The 27,589-nt window shown below is 37.7% G+C and overlaps 1 protein-coding gene across 1 annotated transcript in view; it reads left to right on the top strand.

The window, feature by feature from the left end:
* The first annotated feature begins 512 nt into the window (after window positions 1-512).
* The window catches only part of LOC109079124 (leucine-rich PPR motif-containing protein, mitochondrial-like), a 49,942-nt gene continuing 22,865 nt past the window's right edge, over window positions 513-27,589 (top strand). The window contains exons 1-23 of the mRNA XM_042768805.1: window positions 513-738; window positions 1,995-2,212; window positions 2,306-2,428; window positions 2,508-2,629; window positions 3,645-3,703; window positions 3,833-3,919; window positions 3,999-4,125; window positions 4,786-4,930; window positions 5,232-5,389; window positions 5,494-5,599; window positions 5,945-6,052; window positions 8,871-8,989; window positions 9,073-9,166; window positions 9,866-9,935; window positions 11,385-11,412; window positions 11,504-11,561; window positions 12,404-12,510; window positions 13,335-13,412; window positions 13,497-13,559; window positions 14,227-14,340; window positions 14,720-14,850; window positions 17,600-17,685; window positions 23,973-24,180. Coding sequence (XP_042624739.1) covers window positions 560-738; window positions 1,995-2,212; window positions 2,306-2,428; window positions 2,508-2,629; window positions 3,645-3,703; window positions 3,833-3,919; window positions 3,999-4,125; window positions 4,786-4,930; window positions 5,232-5,389; window positions 5,494-5,599; window positions 5,945-6,052; window positions 8,871-8,989; window positions 9,073-9,166; window positions 9,866-9,935; window positions 11,385-11,412; window positions 11,504-11,561; window positions 12,404-12,510; window positions 13,335-13,412; window positions 13,497-13,559; window positions 14,227-14,340; window positions 14,720-14,850; window positions 17,600-17,685; window positions 23,973-24,180 — 2,588 coding nt within the window. The 5' untranslated portion in view covers window positions 513-559. The remainder of the gene's footprint in view (window positions 739-1,994; window positions 2,213-2,305; window positions 2,429-2,507; window positions 2,630-3,644; window positions 3,704-3,832; window positions 3,920-3,998; window positions 4,126-4,785; window positions 4,931-5,231; window positions 5,390-5,493; window positions 5,600-5,944; window positions 6,053-8,870; window positions 8,990-9,072; window positions 9,167-9,865; window positions 9,936-11,384; window positions 11,413-11,503; window positions 11,562-12,403; window positions 12,511-13,334; window positions 13,413-13,496; window positions 13,560-14,226; window positions 14,341-14,719; window positions 14,851-17,599; window positions 17,686-23,972; window positions 24,181-27,589) is intronic.

The following is a 27,589-nucleotide window of genomic DNA, read 5'->3' as shown; positions in this document are numbered from 1 at the left end:
GAAATTAATTTTGATTTCTCATAAGGACAATACAAATAGAACTGGGTACAGTCATTATAGTCATTAAACAAGATCAGGAATATATTGCAAAATTTTGTAAAAATGACTATTGTGTATTTTATGCGACACGTTAGATTGTAAAATGTTGAAGTCACAGCTCAGAAATTATTTTCTGTCAGGTTTATTTTGACAGCAGAGTTGTTATTGTAAACTAAAACTAAACAAAAACATATAGGCTAAAAAAATAAAAATAAAAAAAAAAAAATATAACATATTCAAATAATAAAGATAAAAAAATCAATAATATGAACATGTTTCTATAATAAAGTGAACAACATCTTTAATATGGAATTATTTATTTATGACGGGATGTTTTGTACACGCAAGAATTTTTGCAAATATCTGAACAAGTACATCTGAGTAAATGACGTGAAGAATAACGCACGTGAGGGTAGGGTACTGAATCCCCGCAGTAATGAATACAATGGTCTCGTCCGTTGCGCTCTGGCCTGTCACGTGGTGCGGATGTCCTTCGCTCTTCTGTCTCTACAGGCGAAACATGGCTGCGCTCTTAAGATCAGCCCGGTTCCTCAAATGCTCTCCGGCTTCATTGCTTCAGGTCACAGGAAACACCAGACATGCACCGGCAGCTGGTCGTCTTTACAGCGGAGCGGTCGGGACTTCACATGTAGGGCTTTGTGTCCGCCAAACAGTCCCGGGACGGTTAAATGTAAACAGGTATAGCGCAGCATGACTCTGTGCCATGCGTGTGTAGGTCTTGCAGTTGTCATTGAGAGGTGATCGCTCCTGTAACCGTACTGAGCGGTTATAACACTTTGATCACGTGCTGTATGCAGGTTATTTAACCACATTTTAAAGAACAGATCTAAATATATTAATTTGTTCATATAATGGCGTTATATGAGAGAGATGTGGCTTTCTTGTGTGACCCACGAACATCACTGCAGAATATATGAATGTAACCATTACACCTTTCTTTCAACTTCTTTGTAATGCTTATATATTTTTTTTTTAGTCAGATTATTTTTCAATCAGCATTTTTGGAAACAATGTAGTAGTATTAAAGCCTTAATCTAAATACATAACCATTAATCCAACTAAAAAGCCTATAATGATAATAAATATGTATATACGTATAATACAGTAGGGTTTTGTTGTGTATAGTTGTTTTAGGCTAATAATAGTCTTTCAGTAAACTGTGTGTTAACATGTGCCAAAAGTCAAAGGTCAACATGCCAAGGTCGTTTTGAGCAGTCTCAGAATACTGCACATCGTATTGGCCAACATTTTATTCATTTTAGTTTTTTTTAATCTTGGTTATTCAATTTTTTTCACATATGTTCTTCATATTCTATGTGGTGGTTGGTACACAGCAGTGACAGAAATTTTATTTTTCAATAAGTGCTGATACTTTTCCCCATAAATCAATTTCCAGGTGCATTCTTACTATTTTATGTCTTTTTTTAAACTTAAATACGTGTCATAATTTCAAATTCTTGTATTTAATCAATACATTTTACTATACTAAAACACTGTAGGACTGTCTCTTACCAGTCAAATGAAACATTATCAACAAAATCCATCTTTGCAAAGCAGAGGCAGCACAAAAGCTGCATTTGCAGTGCCATTTAGGTAAATCCAAAGAGTCTATTTAATGCAGCTAAAGATAACAAATGTATTCACACTGTAATTACTATTGCATAATAAATAATACTATGAGACTGTTTAAAACTGAGAATGTATGGACTTTCAATGTGTGCTTTTGTTTGGCTTTTGCAAAGTGAGTGACACAATTGATAATATCATCTTGCACATTATTAAAACAATTGTAATATTATCTTATAATATATGGACACAATTTAATCTTTTTGTCAAGGAGGCCCATTAATGGCATGACTTGTTTTTCTGTGAGCCTCTTCATTTCTTGTAGTGCCATTGATGTGTACTGATTTATATACACTTTTGTTTTGCAGTTTGTCCTCATCGGCGCTGCCCTGTTTGAGCTGTCGTCAGTATGGTGTTGTCCCAGAGCAGAGGGGGCTGGTGAAGGATGAGCCCAGTGTGGTGGTCCGCTCCAAGCAGGCTCAGCAGTTTGACTGGGCTCTGGCCAAACTAGACAGCTCAGTCCGAAGGACAGGCAGGGTCACCAAAACACTGCTGCTGCGTATCTTCCAAGATATTTGCAGAACAGGTACTTGTCTATTTGTTTAAGGATCTTTCCTGGATCCATTTCCATAAATACATCCCATGCATGTCATCTCAATTCGGAAATGACTTCCAATAGGATATCCAAGTGGAAATCAAGCCCTGTTGATGCTGAGAAGCTGTGGCTCTCTGCTTCCTGAGGTTCCCCTAGCTGAGCGCATAGAGCTGTCACAACTGATCTGGGATAAGCTTCAAGAACTTGGTATGCATAGAGACCATTGAACAGTTACTTGTTGTACTTCTAAATCTGGTTTTAACTTATATATTGCTGTTCACTGCAGGCGCCACCTATGATGTGAGCCATTACAATGCCCTGCTCAAGACGTACTTGCAGAATGAGTTCAGATTCTCTCCAACTGACTTCCTTGCTAAAATGGAAGCTGCTAATGTTCAGCCAAACAGGGTGAGTATAATTAAACAGTGTTTAATCCACATTTATTTTTTGGTAACAAGAAATGTTGATAGAAAAAAAAAAAAAAAAAAAAAAAAAAAAAATATATATATATATATATATATATATATATATATATATATATATATATATATATATATATATATATATATATATATATATATAAAATAAAAAACTAATTTATCACTTTTTTTGATCCCAATTAATCCCACTTAATGTTAAAGTTTTTAAATATACTTTTATAATTCAATAATTTCACATTCAAACTTAAAATTAATGTAGAAACAACAAAAACAGTATATTTTTAATATTTGTTTAATGCCGTATTTTTATGACTGAAGGCGCGTATCACTGATACCAATACTACTGATGTCTCCATGAAATAGTTTTTTCCCCTAATATTTAACCATTGACTAAATCCATTCAAGATTACAGTATAATTGAAAAATCTATCAATTTTAACAACTTTTAATTTAAGTGAACATAAAAATCTTCACATAAACCCATTATAATAAATTTCATATTTACCTGTGCTCTTCAGCAAGTAAGAAATATACAGAAATTGAATAACGATATCAAAAGTCATCTAAATAAATGCAGTTCTTGTCAAGAAAAAAAGAGACAAAAGCAGCAGTTGTGAGTGGGGTGGAGCTAGCTGCTGCATTAATTACGTTAAATATTTTGAACGTGTTAAACTGAAAAAATTATTTGAATGCTCAAATGCGTATGGATGAACAATATCAATATGGATGAACATTGCAGCACGGAATTAAAGATCTGTTGTTACTTGTGTTCCATTGCCGTTTCAAGGACAGAAAAAATGCTGAAATTAAATGAAAAAATCACTACAAAAAAATCTATTGACACAGCATTAGACTGTGAGAGTGACCAAGATGCAACAAACAGTGGTGCTATATAGATATATTGTCTTATCACTGATGATAGCTAAGAAAATTTAATTGGATACAATGTTTATGCACATTTATAATATATTGTGACTATCTAGGTGACCTATCAGAGACTTATTGCAGCCTACTGTGAAGTTGGCGACATTGAAGGTGCAAGGTGAGTTGTGATTTTTGCTGAAGTCACATTTTCTTCAAATTACTTTACCCTTATGGTGTGAATTATGTAAAATTATTTGCTTGGCTGTCACAAGAAGAAAGTAACGATGCTTATATCACAACTTCTCAGTACAATCCTGGGCTTTTTGAAGAGCAAAGACCTGCCCATCACAGAAGCTGTGTTCAACTCCCTAGTGACAGGCCATGCCCGCGCAGGGTGAGTGGACCGTGCGGTTGATTTGGTGCTGCTTCTGTGTGATTGGTACCTATGTGTTTAGTGACTTGTGTTTGTGCAGGGATATGGACAGTGCTGAAGGCATCTTCTCAGTCATGAAAGGTGCAGGGATTGAGCCGGGCCCAGACACATACCTGTCTCTCCTCTCCTCCTATGCTGAGAAAGGCGATATTGCCAAAATCAAACAGGTCAGATTATGGGAGATGAAATGGACTGATTAAGAGAATGCTGTGTATAATGTACATTTTTCTATGGCTGTATTTATTTAATTTTTTATGTAACTAAAACTGATTTTATTAAAATGAAAACAGTAAAAACAGTACAATTATGAAATGTTGTTAGCATTTAAAATATGATCATTTGAATTCCTTTCATGGGGATTGCAAAGCTGAGTTTTCAGCATCATTACTCCAGTCTTCAGTGTCACATGATCCTTCAGAAATCACTCTAACATACATAAACGGAAAGTACAAAAAACACATTTATTAAAAATCGAAAATAGTTGTTCTGCATAATATTTTTGTGGAAACTGAGATACATTTTTTTAGGACTCTTTGATAAATGGAAAGTACAAAAACAGCATTTATTTAAAACGGAAATCTTTTGTAACATTGTAAGTGTCTTTACTGTCACTTTTGATGAATCTAATGAGTCCTTGCTTGAATAAAAGTATTAATTTCTTAAATAAAAAAAGTGAACAGTTGTGTGCACATTTCAATTTTTATTTTTATTTTTAAGAACCATAACATAATCAAGAGCTAAAATACAGAAATTGATTTTCTTGTTATTTGTATTTGTTTTTAGCCAATAATGTAGCTCTTTCGTATCTTATATTTTGTCTCCTCTAGACTCTAGAGACGGTGGAGAATGCAGATATCCATCTGATGGACAGAGATTTGATGCAGGTTGTCTTTAGTCTGACTAAGGCTGGCCATCAGCAGTATGTGCCCGAGATTGTGGAGCACATGCGTCACGAGAGAGGATATGTGCCAGGTGCGTCTGCTGACAGCAGTGTCATGTCACAGAAGAGGAAGGAATATGGAACCATTAGCTTTGAATTTTCCCCTAAGCACTAAACAAAAGTGATACATACAGTATTGATGCAGTGAGAAGTAATTAATCCTAAGCAGTATTCCATTTTAAGGGTTTTAAATATGAACCCAGGCCAATTAGAGAAATGGGATACATACAGTATTGATGCAGTGAGAAGTAATGAGATTTTGAGAAAGTTACCAATAATTGATATAGTCTTTTATTTTGATACCGACCCATCCTTTTGTTTTTATTTCCTCAGATGCTATGAACCTCTGCTTGAGTCTGATTACCCACGGACATGAAGAGACTGCGTTTTCTGTGCTGAAGAGCTTCACCGGCCTGCTGGCAGAGTCGCAGACCAGTGACTCCCCAGACCTGGGAAACTTCTTTCTCCGCCATTGCGTCAATATGGACAAGGTAAACATTTTTACAAGTGTATACTAAGTGTACCTGTATGTTGAATAACATTTTGACTTAATGTTATTAGTGCTATGCTAAATTGGGTGTTTGTGTGCTTGCAGTCAGCGGAGAACATAGTTAGGTTTTGCAAAGATCTAAAAGATTCAGGTCTGCACTCATCGCCACTGCAGTTTACCCTTCAGTGCGCCCTGGAAGCCAAAAAGACCGGTGAGTACAATGATGATTTAAAGTTCAAAAACAACACTTAATCCTCAGTTATTGTCTTTTCAAACCCCAGGCTTTTAATTCAAGCTTAGTCTGTTCAAGCTTATTTGTCTATTTTTTTTAATACTTTATTGATGTGAAAATAGCCATTGATGCTGTTATAATAATATTAAAAGATATTAACCTAATAAGAAAGATAACACAGGGTTTTGAAATTTTGAAACATAATAACTTAGAATAATCCTGTGTTAAAAATTTCTGGCCTGGTTTTAAGATGTCTTTCTCTACATTTTTAGTTTAGCTGATGATTGCACAGCTCAATTTGTGAAATATGCTTTATCATTTTAGGTATGGCTGTTGAGCTCATGAGAAGGATGAAGGAGGAGGGCTTGCCTCTCAGACCTCATTACTTCTGGCCCCTGTTTACTCATTACCAGAAAGAGAAGAACATTTCTGGTGAGTTCTGAGCTTCCAGCCTCGTTCTTAAACACTCTTCTGAACTTTTAGTTCCATAATCTGATGAATTTCCTATTCATGTTCAACAAGGAGAAATTATCCAGGTTTTGGGATTATCCATCGGGATAGAACTGGAATGTGAAAAGTTAAGAGTAAACTATATATTTATTTAGCTGTGGAATAAGAAAAATTGACTCTCTGACACCTTAATAAAAAATAAAAAAGTCAATTAAGATGTTGAATATTAAAATTTTCAGTTTATCTGTTCCAGACTTACAAATAAATGTTCTGACAAAAGAGCATGTGCAGGTAAATCCTGCTGAAACTGCAACAGCGAGTATAAAAACATTTCTTTTCCTTTTTTTAAACCAATAACCTTCATGAAACATGCAGGACTGCTCTCACCTTTCTGTCCCTGTACAGCTTTTTTGTTTGCTCAGTGTTGAAGTCTGCACTACGTGAAGGTTACATGACAGAATTTGTAGTGACTGGGTCTCATGTAAATGCGAGCGCTCTGAGGGAATTCACTTTCAATTACGCGCGCCGCTGTGCATGGCCATGAAATATTTAGCGCCATGTCACATTCTGTCCACAGGTGTCACCAGCGGGCAGACGCCCATCCCCCTTTCCACCCACCGGTTTTCCGTCCACCCGTTCACAAGTGCGGAGAGGGGGAAAAGTTTGCATTTTGATGAGGTGTGGATTTGGGCAAGCGAGTTTGAAAAAGCATATGCTAGCTTTGTTTCGGCAGCCGCAAGCAAGCGGTGCTTGTCAGATTCAAGAAGCAGTGCAGCTCATTGCTTGTGACATGGCGCGAGAAGATTGCTTTAGTCCCTCATACACATCAGGCTTTTTACATCAGCATCTTAAACACTGTTTGCACTACTCACATTCTGAAAAGTCTTTTTGTCATCCGCTTGCATTGGATGCTGGGTTCTTTTAAACCTGCAGAAAGCCACTTTAGGGCTTGCATCAACTTTAATATCCTTCTGAGGGGAAACATCTCAAGGGCTAGAGGTGGGAAGTGATCTTGCCGTTTAGTTCCTCTTTATTACTTCATATCATCTTTTTTTCTGGAGCTTACTTGAACTTGAACTGACACATTTTTCTTTATGGATTACATAAAACTAGGAAGACTCAACCTGCAATGGCTTTGCCATGTTCTTGCACATTCTGTTGCCAGATAATGCATAGTAATAACACTATAGTTGTGTTTCAAAAGCTAATACGTGTGCTGTTTGTCTTTTGACCATATAGGCATCTGACTATTGTGCATTCATTGAACCAGATTTGTTCCATAAAAGCCCTCTCACACACTTTCTGAATTGCGATAAATCTTGAATTGGCGGGTGATGTGACTGGATATCCAATTTCTATCCCCATTCACAAACTACCTATCGGCCAGCGCTGTCTGAGCCAACTTTTACGGCTGACAAATGGATCAATGGATTATTTAACAGTAAACAGGTGTGCTGCTCTCATAAAAATAAAAGAATGAATAGACAGACGGCTCTCAGGCTCCATTGAGAAGAGAGGGTCTGGACGACTGTTTACGTTTGCTTGAAAGCAAAGAGCTACTGAGTTGCACGATAGGATGAATGGAGAAAGATGCACAGATGAGAATGAAATGTAGAGAAGGGATGGATGGATGGAGCCTCCAGGTGCTTTACCTGGCTAATGCTTTCACTCACCGGTTGCCAGCCGCTCCTGGTGCCAGATGCAGGTTTTAATGGCAGATAAAAGCAGCTCTTATCTTTTATTCAGGAATGTAGGTGTCCTCTGAGCTTTGCGATACAGAGTGCTAAGGACCAAGGTGAAGAGTAAACAGAACACAAATCGCTGGTTCACGTGTTCCCACACACACACACACACACACACACACACACAAACGTTTGCCCGAATAAGTCGAGAGACTATTCCATATGCATGTGGTGCTTTAGGCAGGAGTGAAGGGCCCTGCTGGAGAGCCGGGTACAGGCCTCAATCCTCTGCCTGAAGGAGGTGTTCCTCCAGGCCATGCCACTGGAAGACTGAAGTGATCATTTTAATTATCTGAGTATTTTATTTCATTTGTTTATTAATGCTTTCAATTTAAGACCTGGCTCAGTGAATTGTAAACAGCCTTGGGCTTTAAATCATATTGCTGGTTTAAAAAAAAATAAAAAATCCCAGAACCAGTGTAGCATTATTCTTGTACTTATGAAAAGATGTTTTTGCTTATTTCTTTTCCACATAAAAGGAAGGAATCTTATTATTATTATTATTATTATTTTAACCAGAAATCATGGTTCAAATATTTAACGCTGAGTCATTGCTTGAATTGGATGGACTGAATGAACAGGGCTGATGGTGGGATGTTTCTTTATTTTTTTATTTTTGCGTCTGTATTGTCCAAGTTGAGAAGTATGAACCACATGAATTGCATAAATTCAAGGGGGAAAAAAATGCAGAATTCGCTGATGCTTTGTTTTAATTTTATATTGATAAAAAAAAAACAAACTTACTACTACTAATTACTATTATTATTATTATTATTATTATTATTATTATAAATCTACTATTATAAATGTGCTATTATTATTATATAGTCATATTGGATGGAGTTAAAAGCAGGTTTTCTCTTTTTGTCCTTGGCTTAACGCATGTATGACAAGGTCATATTTGTCCATTAAAGTTTCATGAGAACTTGAGGGCCCTATTTGGCTCCATATACGTCCAGTCATCCATCTTTGAACTTTGGTGTAGATGCAACTTTTGTATGACAAGAATGACATTTTAAGGTACACGTTTGACTAAATCACTTTTTGTTTCCTTTCAGGTACTCTGCAAGCTCTGAGAGCCATGCAAGAACTGGGGGTCGCATCAGACATTGATACGTTTAGTATCTATATCCTGCCGTCCTTCCCGTCAGTGGACAGTGCCCGCACTTCTCTTAAGGTAATTGTACTGGATATATGTGCTTTCTTGTTGTTTTATGTGAGCGTTCTGAAACCCTTTCTGACTTGGGTTGATAATTGCAGGAGGCAGGTATTGACGTGGACGCCAATATTTTGATTGCGGCAGAATTACGAACAGAAGCATCACGTGGAAACCTCGCAGGGCTGTTCTCTCTGAGTAAGCATTAGCTTTCATGAACATTAACTTAATTTCCTTCCTCTCAACCACTCTCTGCCTGTCATTCTCATGTCTGTATATTATATATTCTCATGTTCTCTCACAGACACAACTCTGTGGAGAGATGTACCCTTTAGATGTACCCTGTATGATAGTGCTCATCACTTGGAGACTAATTGCCGTCCATAAGGACTTCACATACATAGCCACTCAAACTTGCGCTCTACCAAGCAGCTACATGCCCTCTATGCCTTTTAAGTGATTAGAGAGTGAAAAAAGTATTTTATATATATATATATATATAGTAAAATTAAAATTATATATGCAAAATGAAGCATGGAAGTGAAGCTTATCATCTGACTAAAGTGAATAGGGACAGATAATGTTGAATTATGGATGGTACCTTTTCCCCTTCACAGATGTGCCCCCTGCTGTCTCTCTTTTTTATTTTTTCTTCAAGATTAGACTTAATTGTTATTTGTTTAATCTGAATTCAAAAGGGATTTTAGTACTGGAAATACCTTTTTTAACCCAGAAAGTTGGCCAAAATGTCTAAATCCATAATGAGTCAACATGCAGCTGACTAAGAAAAAGAGCTTTAGTTACGATGTTTAAAAAAGAAAATAATAATAATTAAAGAGGTTAAATGTCTGAAATGTTTCTGCTGTCATGACATTCATCACATTCACACTCTTGCAGTGTCTTCACCTGCTCTTCCAAACATTGACCTCAGTGCTTTCAGAGCCAGTCTGATCTCTGGATTCAGAGGGTAAGTAATGAAACAAACTCTTGTGTGTGTGTGTGTGTGTGCGTGCTAGTAGAATCTTCTGCCTTTTGGCTAGACAGCCACTCATTCGTCACCTCATGCATAAGGACGCAGTCATCTCTAGCCCAATTACAGCATGGGAAGAATGCAAATAGAGTTTGTCTTCTTTGTTGCTTTGCTTCTGATGCCTCTCTGTCCGATGCTGAAAGACTCTTAACTATCCCGACTGCCACTGATGGAGAGATGCAAGGACTCACATGGGCATTTTAGCCATACGCCTGGCTGGCAGTGTTTATTTTTTGCCTAATTCCCCCCAGATGGTCACCTCATTCCTCTCACATACTCATAAACCTGTCATGGTATTTCATTTATCACGTCATTTTCTTATGCTATCACTTAGTGCACTCTAAAATCAGTCCCATCATGCACAATAGTTAAGGACCAGCACTGTTTTTAACTCTGATTTGAGCACAGAGGCCATAGGGCAGCAGATGCTGCTGTCCTCTGTATTTAGCAAAGCATTTAGATGTGAAAGCGGAGCAGGGAGGTTACCGGCAGCGATGGATGTCAGGTTTGTAATTGGGGTTGTCAGAAGGTAGAAGGGGGTTGTCGGGGCCCTGTCTCCTTAGCGATCTGTTCTTGTAATAATCTTTCCTTCCTCACCTCCCTGCTGTCCGCCTTCAACACTCCCTACCAGCACTGCATCTTGATTTGTTAGTGTGCTGTCGGACTGTATGTGTATGTGCATTTGTGGATTTTTGTTAGTGTGTTCTGTCAGGACAAGGTGTATGATGTGACAGTGACATTTGGTAATGTTACAAATATTCTGTGACCAAACTGAGGCTCTTACTATTTTAGGAAAAAAAAAAAAAAAAAAAAATGCTGCACAGTTCAAAAAATAATAAGAAATTTAGGTCAGTTTGTGTTCATTTTTATTCAGCTTTGGCTGTATTACATCGATCAAAAGTGAGATGCAGTTTCAAAGCAGTCATTTATAAATGTTAATTCAAAATTCAAAGAATCCTGTAGAAAATGTATTTTAGTAAAAAACATTTTATATAATTATTTTCTAGTTATTCTCAGCTATAAAACATATTTGTATTTTAGTAAAAAACATTTTATATAATTATTTTCTAGTTATTCTCAGCTATAAAACATATTGTTCACTCTTTAAGTGCAGTCTGTATGTAATTATTGTAACAAAAAATATTTTATCAGTAATAATGGGTGACTGGAAAAAAATCATGGAAAGAAATCATTGAGATTCATTGGCCAAAAGTGTGAGAACCCTGCTATGTTCCAACTGGTCAAATGAAGCCAAGGTCACACCAAATATGTACTTGATTTTGAAATGACTCTTTGGCTGAAATACTTTGTTTGAAAGTTGTACTAGAAATGTTTTTGTCCTTTTCTGAATGTTTCTCATCTCTGATCCTGTACTGCCCCCTACAGGTTTCACAATGTGGAGCTTATGGCAAAGGTAAGAGTGAAACCAAGAGATTTTAAGAAAGATGATGGAAAACAAATGAAAAGAACCTTTGTTAAAGTGACCCTTTCATCTGCTGTTACAGATCACAGAGCTTCTCTGTAAAGACCCTCGGTTAAATAGTGCTGACCCTGAAACTTCTGGTATGTTGCTTGTTTGCCCTTTTTTTTCCCACCCTTGAACATTCTGTATTTGCCTGTTTCTGTATTTAATTTTTTTTTTTAAATGAAAATTTGTGAAAAGGGAGGGAAAAAATCCCTATCCCCCCTTTCATAAAATGATATTATTTAGAAAAATGGCATACTAAAATATATATTTTTTTATATTTTTTTTTTCATTTGATGTATTTTCTTTTTTAATTTACATAATATTCATGATAATCCTAGCTGATAGCCAGTATAATACCAGCTCTTATGTTGGTTGGGAAATATTGCACTAGAAAATCTCAATGCCTATATGTCCTCTGAGCTGGTTTGTGTGTGAGGTCTGTAGGGCCACTGGCAGTGATGGAGTTTATCCTGACAGCTGTACTTTGCATTGAGTGTGTGTGTCTGATGCAGTCTGAATAGTAGCTGTGTGCATGTTTATGTGAGAGCTGTCTGCTTGCTGACTCTGCGCTGAGTTAACAGCTCCTGCGAGTGTTTGTCGTCTCGCTGCACTGGAGCTGGCCTCTGCGCTGGTGTCCGAGCAAGTGGGAGCGATGGAGATGGTCTCTCTGTCTCATCCCATCACTGTGCACAACGCAGATGTGTGTGTGAGGCTGTCAGCTGCCAGCCACTTGTTAAAACATACTTCAGTCAAGTCTGCAGCAAAGCTGCCTGTGTCAGCATAACACACACAAAAGGTTTAAGAGCTTATTTGCTGGATTGCAATATTTTTGTTGTTCTGTTCCAACAGAAGCTCGCTTTGTGGTTTTATATGACTCTATTAGTGTATTTATAGAAAGCACAAAGATTCAAATTGGTGGTTCTTTCATTTTTTGTAGAAAATGTGGCCTACTTCCTTTACAACCTGATTGATTCCATGAACGAGACGGAGGTGCACTCCAAAGAAGAGCAGATTAGGGAGTATTTTGGCCTGCTCAAGAACATGGTACGTTTGCAAACACTCAAGCAAAGTGTCATCAACAGTTCAATCTGCCTGTTAAATGAGTCTGTCTAGGACCCCAGTAGGTGGCTGTTCATAGTGCTTTATGATCAAACAAAAACATTTGTAAACTGTTGTTCAAAAATTTGGGGTCAATGAGGTGTTGTTGTTTTTTTGTTTTTTTTGGAAAAGGAAATTAATACTTCTATTCAGCAAGTAAGCATTAAATTGAACATAAGTGACAGTACAGACATTTATGATGTTATAAAAGATTTCGTTTTTACATAAATGCTATTCTTTTGAACATCAATAAATCCAGAGAAAAAATATATCACAATTTACAAAAATATTAAGCAGCAAAAAACAAACAAACAAGCATATTAGAATGATTTCTGAGGATCATGTTACAAAGAAAACTGGAGAAATGATGCTGAAAATTCAGCTTTTTTGTATCACAGGAATAAATTACATTTTAAAATATATTCAAATAGAAAACTGTAATATTTCAACAGTTACATTCTAACCTAATACTCATAAAAAATTTCCAAAAAATAACACAAAAAACAAAAAATTGTGAAAATACGCCTAAAAAGAACACAAAGAACAAGAAATGTTTAATACTGCATCCACAGTTTTGATTATTTGCTATCAAATGTAACATTATTCAAAATACATTTGTGATCAAAATATAAACATACATTCATACAGAAGCTCTGAAGCAAAACTAAAGACCATTTTGAAACTACTTCATGAGCATGAAAAAAGTTCAGGTAAATCTTTATTTTTCTTGTTGAGTAGTTACTTTGTGTTAATAATTTCTCTGCTTTCAGAATATTAGCATCTCGCTGAACATCTTCAGAGGAATCAGGAACATTCTGGAGTCCTACCAAGTTCCAGAGCTTGTCAAGGTATTTTATAATTAGTAATTTATAATTTATAATTTTATTCAGATACAGTACAGTTAATAGAGCAGGTCATATTTTATCTTTCAGGATGTCCTTGCTCTCGTAGATAAAAAGGACAATGGGTTGGAGAATGAAGCAACACTGCTTAGAGTAAGTCTTTGTGTGTGTATGTGTATATATACAGGGCCATGTAATATATATATATATATATGTATATATGTACTGTATGTAACATCCAGCCGGTTGTTATCAATATATATATATATATATGTATATAAAAATAACACCTTAAAAAATTAAAACAATAAAGCATTCTATATATATATATGTATATATATATTAGTGCTGTGAAAATTAACACTTTAAAGCATGCGATTAATTTTGCTGTTTAACGCGTTAAAAATATTTAACTCAATTAACGCGGGGTGGAGCTAAGGTTGGCCACCCCACTCACAACTGCTGCTTCTGTCTCTTTTATCTTGAAAAGAATTGCATTTATTTAGATGCAGAACGTCTTTATGACCACATCAAACAGGAGACTATTCGGACATGTACTCCAACTTCACCATAGCGAAGTTATAAGTCATATACATTAATTTTAAGATTGAATGTGAAATTATTACAATATAAAAGTATATTTTAAAAAAAAATTAATGTTAGGTGGGATTAATCGTGACTAATTTAAGAAAAAATGTGATTAATTTGTTCTTTTAAATTGATTGACAGCACTAATATATATATATATATTTTTTTTAATCAAATATCTTCCATCCATGAGCTGAGCTGTGTGAGTCAAATAGCCTAATGTTTTTGTCAGAATTTGGAGGGAAAACTTTCATTCCTGGAGAAGACCCTGGCAGAGCTGAAAGCTGAGGGCAAGGAAGCCAGTTCCACCCTCAAAAAAGTAATAACTGTCCTGTGTGCCGAGGAGGTGAGGTCTATTATCCAATTAGTATATTATTATATACTATCAGTATATAGTATATTTAGAGTTCTGGACCTATTGGTTTTTATGATGTATCTTATTTTAAACCAAAGGGTGGGTTCGGCCATTTTTAACTTGAATGTGCAAGACTTCCTGTGTCAGCCATTGTTATTTTAGCTCTACAAAATGGTCTGTTATGCTGCTTGATGTTGAAATAATTTTAGTTTACTGCACTTTATTTTTCTAGTTTGTTACCTATAGTAGCTAATAAATTTCAAGTCTCACACATTTGTAGGTTGTAGCTTGCTTCCATGTTGTAAAATGCGGTGAATGGCAGTCTGTCACTAGTCACTAGTTTTTCCCATAACTTTGTCTGTCTCATCAGAAACTAGAACGAGCGCTGGAGCTTAAAATTCAGTATGAAGCAGATATGTCTCCTGCTGCATATGCCATGCTCATCAACCTGTGCTGTCGGCATGACAATGCCGAGGAAGCCCTCAAGCTAAAGATGGAATTGTAAGTTAGAAGTACACATTATCATCGTCATTCAAACATACTTGTTTCGCTTGTTGACAGTTAAAGGAACAGTTTAAGTAATTAAAATGTAATAATTTAGTCATCCTATAGAATAGAGATGGAGCATTCAAGCTTCATAAGCAACATAAAAGTAGTCCATACGACTATGTTCCACATCTTCTGATGACGTGTGCAATATTTATAAAAAAAAATGATCGTAATTCTGTTTCACGATGACTTCAACCACTGCCACTTGATGAAGTCCGTTGAACTTGAGAACCAAATCAGTCAATTTGTACTGTTCTAAACAAATCATTCAGACCAGTTTTGTGAAGCAAATCAACCAATTCATTAAGATCTGCCTTCATAGAACAATTTGTTCGCATTAGGGCTGTCAAATCAATTAATCGTATCCAGAATAAAAGTTTGTGTTTACATAATATATGCTTGTGTACTGTGAATATTTATAGTATCTAAAAAAGATATTGCGTTTATACAACAGATTGATGGAACGATTAAGTAAATCCATAAGAAACAACAACAGAGTGTTTTAAAAAACCCTCTTTTGTGCAAACTACTTCCTGCCGCCACAGGTTCAAATCTCACATTGACAGTTTAACAGCTGAGCACCAGCCTCTGTTACTAATTTGAAAACGTCACTTTAGAGCTAGTAACGAAGGAATGTTGAGTTGCTTCATTAAAAGCTTATTGTATTACTGTATTAAATGCTCACTGTATTGTACAGTAGAGTATTATGCAAGAGAGATGGACTGTGATTACCTGCATCTGATACAGCATTCATTCATCATCTCATTCACAATATAACATTGGTTTGAATGTCTGCCGAGGAAAGCGATACATCAATCTCTTAATATCCATTCATCTCTTAACAGTGAATTCCGATGACAGCGCTGCTCAGTGCATTTGTTGGCTGCGTCTTACAAGCTGTTGTTGAAAGTAAAAATATCTTCCTTGTTTACAACCCTGTTTCAGTCTTTCAATATAAAAGTCTTTACTGCTGACTGCAGTCTCGTGTGGAAATCTAATGGTGGAATAGTGTAACTAATCACCATCCCGAACACACTCTCTCAATACTAAATAATGTTATTAAATGCTACTATTATTTATTAAAAATATTATTTATTGAATGAAAATTTTTAATAAACAACAACAACAGCTATTTAGTACAACGTACAAAGGCAGCGCTCTGATAAACAGCAGTAAAGTTACATAAAACATAACGCCCTCAGCCAAAACTATTTGCTCTGCAACAAATGTATTAATGAGACCTAAGACTACCTGTGAGATTTACACAAAACAAATTATATCTCATGTTTAACCACTAAAGAGACATCTGAGCCAACAGCAAATTCCAGAAGATCTGGCCGAGGTGAAGCTGCTCTCAGCAGGTTCTTGAGCCTTGAACGGCCGCTGACGCTCTGGAGCTCACATCTCTGAAAACGTTGAAGCAGTTTTTTAAATAGACGTCATCTTAATTAACAAACCGCATATTTGAAGTCTAAGTACATTCTCACATAAAAACTCTTAAAACTTCATTCTGTGACACAAAAACAGTATTATTTATTAAATTAAATTGGACATCCACAACCACAACTACATTCGCTCTTAGAAATACATACATACTTAGAAAGCGGAGTGATTCAAATGGTGAAATGGTTGGAATTCCGATTTCACTTGAATATCACACTCCTCTTAGCCAATCAGATCCGAGAACCAGAAGGAACTGAACCGATCAGGCATAACATTATGACCACCTTCCTAATATTGTGTTGGTCCCCCTTTTGCTGCCAAAACAGCCCTGACCAGTAGCTCATCTGTTGGATCGTACCACACGGGCCAGTCTTCGCTCCCCACGTGCATCAGTGAGCCTTGGCCGCCCATGACCCTGTCGCCAGTCCACCACTGTTCCTTCCTTGGACCACTTTTGATAGATACTGACCACTGTAGACCAGTAAGCCCACAAAAGCTGGATTTTTGGAGATGCTCTGACCCAGTCGTCTAGCCATCACGATTTGGCCTTTGTCAAACTCGCTTAAATCCTTACTCTTGCCCATTTCTCCTGCTTCTAACACAACAACTTTGAGGACAAAATGTTCACTTGCTGCCTTATATATCCCACCCACTAACAGGTGCTGTGATGTTGAGATCATCAGTGTTATTCACTTCACCTGTCAGTGGTCATAATGTTATGCCTGATCTGTGTATATATTGCATATAATTCTTAAATATATACATATATGTTCGTGTGTTTTTCTATACATATAAGTATACACAGTACTAACGCATATATTATGTAAACACAAACCTTTATTTTGGATGCGATCAATCGTGAATAATCAGTTTGACAGCCCTAGTTCACATCTTTATTTATCTCACGAGTGCTCATTAACATGCGAGAGTGAAGTAGAGTGAATATTCAAATGATCATTGAGCAATGACTTTAATATTGTTTGTTTTTTGGTCAGACAATCACTAATTTATTTGAGTCATATGGTCATTTTAGCGCTTTGTGGCTAGGATATTTGTAAAAAATTACAGAATAAAAAAATCACCTTCTTCCACAAATAAAATAAATTCAGAAGGATTTGTAACAACATGAGGGGGTGAGCAGATAATGACAGTTTAGTTTTCAAGTAAACTATCCCTTTGAAATTTGAAACATTTGTAGAATGGGACTTAAAAATGAATTTGTCAACCTGTGTTTACTCTTTCTTCTTTGGCATTTCAGGGCTCGCAAGGACTCTGAGGTAGCGCTGGATGCTCAGAAGTATGTGGCCTTGGTCCGAGTGCTTTCCAAACATGGCAAGCTGGAAGGTTCGTGGCCGCATCGGTGCCCATGTGAAAGCTTCAGGCCCTGCTGAAATAATTACAGATGCCCTCTTATTTTCACCATCCCAGATTAATGAAATCATTTAGTTTAGTTTGTCACAAATAATGTGGGCTGTCACATTAGGTGTGCCTTGCCTTACTTTTTAAACCACTTAGTACGTCAATGAGCATCTTATATTACTTATCACAGCACAATCAAAAGGTGGTCACTTGCTTAATTAGATTCTTGAAGGCGACGTTCAGTTAGCGGCCATGTGAGCATGTCTGTGTGCGAGAGTGAGGTCTGAGACACCTGTCTGTCCGCATGGGGACATTAATCAGCCATTATCTGAATTCCACGGTGGATTTCTCCATGCTCATGTAAGACGCAATTACAATAAAAGTGTTTCCTCTTTGCTTTGTGCACACAGTGATGGTGAAAATACACGCTCCGTCTCTCTTTTCACAATGCGTGTCACTCTTTGGCTGCCCCCCCCCTCTCGCTCGGACTCATCCTGTCACCGAGCGAGGGAAAATTACAGGACCGGCTGCAATTTAACAGAATTACTGAAATCCGTCCTGATACTAATGGCATATCATGGTGGGGAAAGTGCTTGAGTATTTCACACGCACATTTGCATGTGAATTCAGGCGAAAGTGTGTGATGAGGGAAGTGTGTGTGTATGTATATGTGTGTCCATCAGAGCGAGTCGGTGGCCATTATCCCGCTGATGTGCGCTTGGAGCTTGTCATTCACGGTAACACACCTCAGCGCCCCAGCCTGCCCGCATCACCGCCGCATCCCGATGCGCTTGAAGATCATGACTCGTGGCACCTCAGCTCACCAGCTGACCTGGCTTTTAATGGCCTTGTTTTTGTTTGAAACCCTTTCCTCACTGCTTGTTCCTTCCTCCGTCTGTTTTTTTTTCTCCCTCGTGTCCTTACCTTTGTTACGGAGTTCGCAAAATGCCATTGCCGGTTCACAGGCTGGCAGAAGGCCGTGGAATGAGCTGGAGGATTAATGGGCTGTGTGATATTTGTTTACCTCAGTGTGTGTGGTATCAGACAGTGGGCCGGGATGCTTCACTGCTAGCCGTCCATTCGGGCCCATTTACCACCAGCAGCTGATTGGGTGTGATTAGTAGTTCTGTCAGAAGGGAAGAATTTGAGCTGTCGGCCATCATAGAGCTTTCTCATATGGCTGAAGTTCAGCTCAGTTGCTGTTTGTGGTCCAGCGATGTGTGAACCGTGCTCCATATGACCAGAGAGTGGTCTGAGGGGCTTCATTTGGGACTCTGAAGTCTGTCTTGCTCGTTCATCTGTAACTCGAGGACACACTCATCAGGAAGTCCTAGTATTGTGCAAAAGTTGACATCTCAGAGTCATATCCTAGTGCATGTGCACTGACACCATTGAGCTGTGACATTTCCAACCTATTTTGCTCATGATTTTTGTACAATTTCTTAGGGTGTATTCTAAAACCTACACATCTTTATGACTTCTAAAACAGCATAAGTGATATTTCTCTACAGAGAAAGTGAATAGGAGATCCAAGCACATGTTTTTTTTTTAATGGCAAGTACTTACATTTAGGTACATTAAAGCAAATGCGGCCCTTTCTGCATGAATTTCATCCAGCTTTAGCACATAACCTCCTTTTATATGGCTGAAATGTTGTACTACATCTATGTGCTGTGTACAACAATGCTTGTAAAGCCCTAGGCCATAAGAAAACTACATGGTTGAGTGCCTAGAGCGACAGCCTAAGAATCAAGAGGTTGTTAGTTCTAATCCTCTCGTGGGTATCGCTGTCACGACGCCCTCCGGCGATCCACTTAGCCTCCATTGCTTCAATTCATATCCAGCTGTTAACACATAACATGTGGCACTTTTTAGACGAGCACTTCTTAAATGACAAGCCTCTGTTTAAATGGACTGACTGCTGGGATCTTGATAAAACAATCCTCAAAAATTCAAAAAAGCAGTAAAGGATGAGATCTGTGCCCGAATAACAGCATGACTGAGTAGATAAGTGAACAGAGCTTTATCATACAAAAGCAGCCTCTTAAAAACTCAGCATGACCCTGCTGAACCTCCTGTTCCCTGGTTCAATGTTCCTTTTGGCTCATCACTTTTCCTGACAGTACGGAGCGCTGCGCTGGATTTGCATAACAACAGGACAAAAATTGCAGGGTGATGAAGTGACAGATTGGAATTTGTGGCCTAAAACAAGCTGGCTGTCTGTGTTTGTGTGTGTGTGTGTGTTGCTGTAGGTCGGCCTACATTGTATATTGCCATACGCATACCGTTACTCTCCGTACTTGAGGTCCTTGTTATCGTCAAACACTGTAGGAATACTCTTTGAGTAAAGGTGAGGGATTTTTTCTCCTACTGAACTTCACAGTTTAATATGCAACTATAAATGGGTGTTTGTAGGTTGATTTCCCTCTGTACACTCTCTGCGGGTTTGTAGGATTTTTAATGTCTCCTATTCTCACCAAGGCTGCATTTAATAGATCAAAAATAAGGTAAAAACTGTAATATTGTGAAATGTTACAGTTTAAAATAAATGTTTCTTAAATAGTTCAGTTATTCCTGTGATGCAAAGCTGAAGTTTCAGCATCATTACTCCAGTCTTCATTGTCATATGATCCTTCAGAAATCATTCTTATATACTGATTTGGTGCTTAAGAAACGTTTCTTATTATTATCAGTATTGAAAACAGTTTTGCTGCTTAATGTTGTGTAATGATTAATAAGATGTTTAATAGGTCAAATATGTTTAACAGGTTAAATAAGTCTTCTGCTCAATAGATGTTGGAAAACCGCTTTATTTGAAAAATAGAAATCTTTTGTAATATTATAAATGTCTTAACTGTCACTTTTGATCAGTTTATTGCATCCTTGCTGAATAAAAGTAATAATTTATTTTAAAACCATATTACAATGACAAATGGACAGTGTTTAAGAAACTTGTATGAATTAGTCAATAATTGCAATTCTGTTTGGTGAAGCTAGTGGGATAGAATTTTTTTTTTAATTATTTTTCATTTAAAATATGCATTTTTTCCCTTCAGTGATATTTTAGTGGTTTTTGTGTACGCATATTTTCTTGTATTATTGTGAAAGTTCTAAACAATGTTGACAGTTTATAGAAACAAAAACTAAATGTTCAAATTAAACTATGATATAATTCATACTTTCCAGGGAAAGTGTAAATACTTTTGTGTTATCAAAACATTGCTTTTGTAAGAATCCTGAAACAACAATAATTACTCAACCAATAAAGTTTTGAGTGGGACTGTTTATCAACCAGTTGAAGACAATAAGTGCTCAGATGGTAATTTTTGCAGTTCGCTAATGGCACGAAAACTAGCCCTTTATCTACTTTATCTAAGTACTATGAAGAAATGGAGATGAACAGCAGTACTGCTGTGAGTCATGGGAATTTGGGAGTTTGCCTGACTGCCTGTGGCCAGCACTGACTCCCACATGCACACAGCTGTGATGATGGTATCCTCATTCTCTCTCTGTGTCGCTCTCTCTCGGTTCTAGATAATTAGTATCGCCAGTGCAAACAGGCCCTATCGGTATCAGCCCATTAGCTAGCCTCTAAACAGCTCGTAAACACATCTTAATTATCTGGCTTGGTGACAGAGCAGCTGTGGAGGTGGACCCTCTCCCCTCTGCCAGATGGGAGCATCGCCCAGTAAAAAGCCTCCATTACGGTAGCAAAGCTGCAGCGTATCCACGACCAGAGCCTGCCGAGTTCACGCCGGGCACTCGCCGCACACCTATAATTTCCTGGCATGCTTTCGCAGGGAACCGTGAAAAAAAAGCCTACTATTGTGGGGGCCTCTGTAATTGTAGTCTCGTTTAGAAATGCAAGTAGTAATTAGCAGCGAATTGGCATTATATGGCAGCATTTGCATCCCCGCTGGGTGTAAAATGTTGTTTTAATAGCGGTTTGTTTTCCCCACATGAAATTATCTAAGGGGGTTTTTATCACCTCTTCCCCTCTCTCGCTCTTTCTCTCGCACTCTCTCATCTGGCGCCGGCCCATCATGGAACGGCTTAGCGTACAGATATACAAATAATCTGCACTTGCAAATTTATGAAACTGCGCCTTGAGTACCACTTCATACTAGTTGCATGTAGAGGGTTCAAGCATTAAATTTTAAAATTTCATCCTTTAAAATTGATTAGGATTGTCAACCCGCTCGATAAAAGCAATCTACATACTCGAGTTGAATTGAGTTGTGAGTTGGTTGTTGAATAACTAGTCAAAATAACTAGTCAAAATGTCTGAGCACCTCTTTGGCTAATATATATTTCTTTCTCTCACTCATACTTAATACATATACAATCGATATATATGCTGAAGGAGATGAAGGAGAAGGATGTGCAGTTAAGGGACAGCACTATCAGTTTGCTCACCCTCACGATGAATACCGCTGCGATGAAGGGAGATGCCAACACTATTCGACGGCTCCAGGAGACGATCTTCACTTTGGGCCTGGCCAAACCATCTAGTAACCTCTGCTCACCCCTCATCACTTGCTATCTGGAGAGGTGAGTCGGTAAAACTATGGAAACTTGCTAAACTTTGCACTGTTCCTGTCTGTGTGTAGCACCTTCTACTCTGCACACCCTTCTGAATGATCCCAGCTTTAGTGTTGCTGTTTCGGTAAAAGGTAGAAGGTAAAAGGTATATGCAGATTTTGAATCCATATATATATATATATATATATATATATATATATATATATAATATAGTCTGACCCCATCAAGTAGTGAGTTTGGAAAACAACATAATCTAAAAACAAACATTTAATAACAATGTCAGATTGTTAAGGGGGCAGAGTTTTCCACTCCTCCCTAAGCTTTGTCAATAATTGCACTTCTGTTTGGTGAAGCTAGTGGGATAGAATTTTTTTTTAATTATTTTCTTTAAAATATGCATTTTTCCCGTCAGTGAAATTTTAGGTGGTTTTTGTGTACGCATATTTTCTTGTACTTATGTGAAAGTTCTAAACAATGTTGCCAGTTTATAGAAAACAAAAACTAAAATGTTCAAATTAAACTATGCATATAATTTATACTTTCCAGGGAACGTGTCAAATACTTTTGTGTTAATCAAAACATTTGCTTTTGTAAGGAATCCTGAAACAAACAATAATTACTCAACCACATAAAGTTGTGAGTGGGGGGGACTGTTTATCAACCAGTTGAAGACAATAAGTGCTCAGATGGTAATTTTTTGCAGTCGCTAATGGCATGAAAACTAGCCCTTATCTACTTTATCTAAGTACTGTGAAGAAAATGGAGATGAACAGCCAGTACTGCTGTGAGTCATGGGAATTTGGGACGTTTGCCCTGACTGACTGTGGCCAGCGCTGACTCCCACATGCACACAGCTGTGAGAGGTTATCCTCATTCTCTCTCTGTGTCGCTCTCTCTCGGTTCTAGATAATTAGTATCGCCAGTGGCAACAGGCCCTATCGGTATCAGCCCATTAGCTAGCCTCTAAACACAGCCGTTAAAACACATCTTAATTATCTGGCTTGGTGGACAGAGCCAGCTGTGGAGGTGAGACCCCTCTCCCCTCTGCCAGATGGGAGCATCGCCCAGTTTAAAAAGCCTCCATTACGGTAGCCCCAAAAGCTGCAGCGTATCCACGACCAGAGCCTGCCGAGTTCACGCCGGGCACGTCGCGCACACCTATAATTTCCTGGCATGCTTTCGCAGGGAACCCGTGAAAAAAATAGCCTACTATTGTGGGGGGGCCTCTGTAATTGTAGTCTCGTTTCGGAATGCAAGTAGTAATTAGCAGCGAATTGGCATTATATGGCAGCATTTGCATCCCCGCTGAGTGTAAAATTGTTGTTTTAATAGCGGTTTGTTTTCCCCACATGAAATTATCTAAGGGGGTTTTATCACCTCTTCCCCTCTCTCGCTCTTTCTCTCGCACTCTCTCATCTGGCGCCGGCCCATCATGGAACGGCTTAGCGTACAGATATACAAATAATCTGCACTTGCAATTTATGAAACTGCGCCTTGAGTACCACTTCTATACTAGTTGCATGTAGAGGTTCAGCATTAAATTTTAAAATTTCATCCTTTAAAATCGATTAGGATTGTCAACCCGCTCGATAAAAGCAATCTACATACTCGAGTTGAATTGAGTTGTGAGTTGGTTGTTGAATAACTAGTCAAAATAACTAGTCAAAATGTCTGAGCACCTCTTTGGCTAATCTATATTTCTTTCTTTTTCTCATTCTGATGTCATATAGAGGCGATCGATATGCTGAAGGAGATGAAGGAGAAGGATGTGCAGTTAAGGGACAGCACTATCAGTTTGCTCACCCTCACGATGAATACCGCTGCGATGAAGGGAGATGCCAACACTATTCGACGGCTCCAGGAGACGATCTTCACTTTGGGCCTGGCCAAACCATCTAGTAACCTCTGCTCACCCCTCATCACTTGCTATCTGGAGAGGTGAGTCGGTAAAACTATGTAAACCACCTAAACTCTGCACACCCTCCTGAATGATCCCAGCACCATCTACTCCTCACACCCTAAAAGGTAGAAGGTAAAAGGTAAGAGAATGCCTGACATTTATTTTTAACAGTTTGGCTGTTTCGGTAAAAGGTAGAAGGTAAAAGGTATATGCAGATTTTGAATCCATATATTTGTATATATATATATATATATATATATATATATATATATATATAGTCTGACCCCATCAAGTAGTGAGTTTGGAAACAACATAATCTAAAAACAAACATTAATAACAATGTCAGATTGCAAAGGGCAGAGTTCCACTCCTCCCTAAGCTTGTTGTCTCACTGTTCCTTTCATATAATCTGTCATTACCTTAGCAAAATGCAGCATGGTGGGAAAAGGAATTAACTTCCACAAGTTTGGCCCCTCTTTCCCGCCCCACCTCCATTCTGGTCTATTTGCAAGAGCGGCTTTTAAGCAGATCAACTAATTTGCATGTTAATTATGCACCCTGTGCTAATTACTGGATTTGCCTGGGCCATGTGGTGCACTGCGTAAGTGCCTTTCCCCCTCCCCGCTGTGGGATATTGAGGTTGGCAATACACCTTCACTGATAGCGCTAGAGTCAACACACACATACACATACGGGTTTCCTGTGTGCCCCTCCGAGACTGTTTGTTTTTCTGTCACTCGAGTGCCGCTACCACACTGGCACGTGCAAGCGTTAATTGCTGCCTTGTGTGCGATAAGGTTTCCAATTTAGCTCAGGTTTATTAAGGAGCAGATACGGAGAGATCAGAGCGACTCTCAGCGGCGACTCTGATAAACCGTGAACGTTTACATCACGTCACACACACACACACACACACACGTGGAGGACACACACAAACACAAAAACACACACACACACACACACACACACACACACTCACACACACACGCACTGTGACTGGCAGCCACACATTCCAGTGGAGGAGAGCCTCAAAGCTCACAGCAGCCAGGCCTGATTGAATATTTTTTTTCTGACTATTAGGGGGAAAAATGATATTTATTCATGAAAGCTAAATTAAAAAAATTAGAATAAAAAAAAAGTAAAATAAAAATCTATTTCCAAAATTATCAATCCAGCATAGCTGAAAGCTAAATTAGTGAAATTAGCTGAAATATACAGTTAACATGCAGTTTATTTTTTAAATTATTTATTAATTTTACCAATTTTATTTAATTTTTTTATTATTATTGTCAGTTTTAATTTTAATGTAATTTTTGTGCTTTTGTCAGTTATTTTTATTTATTTAAAAATATTTCTATTGAGGTTTAATACATTTTTATTTCAGTTTTAATTTTAGTTTACTTATATATTTCAGTTAGTTGCCAAGGCAACATTTCTAATGTTATTTTTAAAGTTGTTTTCTGATATTTTTATTTTTTATGTATTTTCATTACCGACAAAAAAATTGTTTTAGTGTGAACTTTTCGTTTACTTCAAACTTTAATACTTTAATAACTCTTGGCAAACATTAACATTAGATATACAGTAATACATTAATACTAATTTAGCACTTTTGGAGTTTGACTTGGAAGGGAAACTTTAATCAAAGTGACTCTGTTGTTGTTTGTTGTTTAAGACTACTTATTAAAGTTAGTTAAAGGTTGTTGTTTTTTTTTAAGTTCAGTATTATTGTCAGTAAAAATTTAAAACAGGAGTTTACACACACCACCAACACACCAACACAATTCCTCCATTCCGCCCCCCTAGTTTACACACACCATCGATACACCAACAGATTTTCTCCAGTCCGGCCTTTGGCTCCCCTGCTGTAGATGACTCTTATCTTCTCCAGCGTTCTCTCCGTTCTGCCCTCATCCATCTCTCTGCACTCGTCTCTGTCTCCTCTTTGGTTTGGGCTGCGCTAAAAAGGACAAAGCGCTGTGTGTCAGTGTCTCGTCAGCATGTCATCTGTAATGACTTAATGAACACTTCTCTATGGGATTAACTCTGACAGCCGTCAGCCCGTCTCCACGACAACAGCAGCCGCCGCTCCCCATCCGTATCCTCAGGCTCTAATGAGCCTAACAAAGGGAATTGCCAGAACTTTTTTGTGGAAGGGATTTTTTTTTTTTTTTTTGAGCTCTAAAAAGAGGGAGGGGACGTCACAGGCTGTCAGATGTTTGTTTTAAACTGCATTACTTCCATACTGTATATAGTGAGGAAGGACGGTTTCTGGAAAGTTTAAATCGGGACCATTTGCATTTAAAAATCATTGCCACATTTGTAGTTTTGTGTTTGATAGATGTGTTCGATTCCAAGTCAAGCCACTGAGCATTAACCCTCCCTAACTACCAACACACACACACACTTAAATGTAAAGGGGAAAAGAAATTAAAAAAAAAGCAGTCTCTTTTAAAAGTGGAAAGGGTGATAACATGGGTGCCAGTCTCGGTAACAAAAGAGATGGGAGTCAGGGATGTAGGGAGAGTGTCACAAGAAGAGGAGGTTCAGAAGAGGGGTGGATGAAATTAGCTTTCTTGTCTAATCCTTCAGGTTCCTCGCGCAAAGCACTCGCATTCGCTTTTTTTATTCTCCTTCAACTTAATTGGCTGGAAAGTGCTTGACATGCAAAGTTAGTGACATTAAGAGGAACATGTTGCAGTAAGCCTGAGCGCCACTGACAGCTAAATTGTATCCGGGGAAATTATGAAGCCTTCAGCATGGTTAATTCTTTTTTTGGGGGGTTAAGTTAGGCGAGGGTGGAGAAGGGGGGTTGGGTTTTGAAGGAGGGGGTGGGGTAATTGCCGTTGTGGACGACTCATCTCATATTGATGGGAATTGTGAAGAAGTCTTCTGGTTTTATGCTGGGTATGCTTTGGGGGGCTGGGAAGCATAACATCTGTGTCACATCATATTCAAGTGATGTTCTGAATAAATAGAATAGTTCAAGGAATTTCTGCTTCCATCAGGCCTCGTCAGTAAATACAGCGGTTTAGAAGTTCTGTTGAGTTTAGGGTTTGTTTTCAGTCCTGGCTTCTGTGGTTATAATCTGAGAACACTCCAGTGTCAGGTGAAAATGAGGTCAAATATTTCCTACCTTTTGTTTCCTAGGTTTTACTGACCTTATTAAAGTTCAGAATTCATCAAGATATTTTTTGGAGTCAGCAAGGTATTTAAAAAAAAAAAAAAAGAATGCAAAAAAAAAAAAGATTCATAAAAAATATCAAATTAAACAGTAAAAAGTTTTAACAATAAAACAATAAAATACCCTGAATCCTGGTTTACACTAAAATATTACTGTTTTCATCTGAAGGATCATGTGACACTGAAGACTTGATGAAAATTCAGCTTTGCCATTACAGGAATACATTTTAAAATATATTAAAATTATAAACAATTATATGTAGT

This window comes from Cyprinus carpio, chromosome A13, assembly GCF_018340385.1.
Source record: "Cyprinus carpio isolate SPL01 chromosome A13, ASM1834038v1, whole genome shotgun sequence".
Lineage (NCBI taxonomy): Eukaryota > Metazoa > Chordata > Actinopteri > Cypriniformes > Cyprinidae > Cyprinus > Cyprinus carpio.
This window is presented reverse-complemented; position numbering and strand designations above follow the sequence as displayed.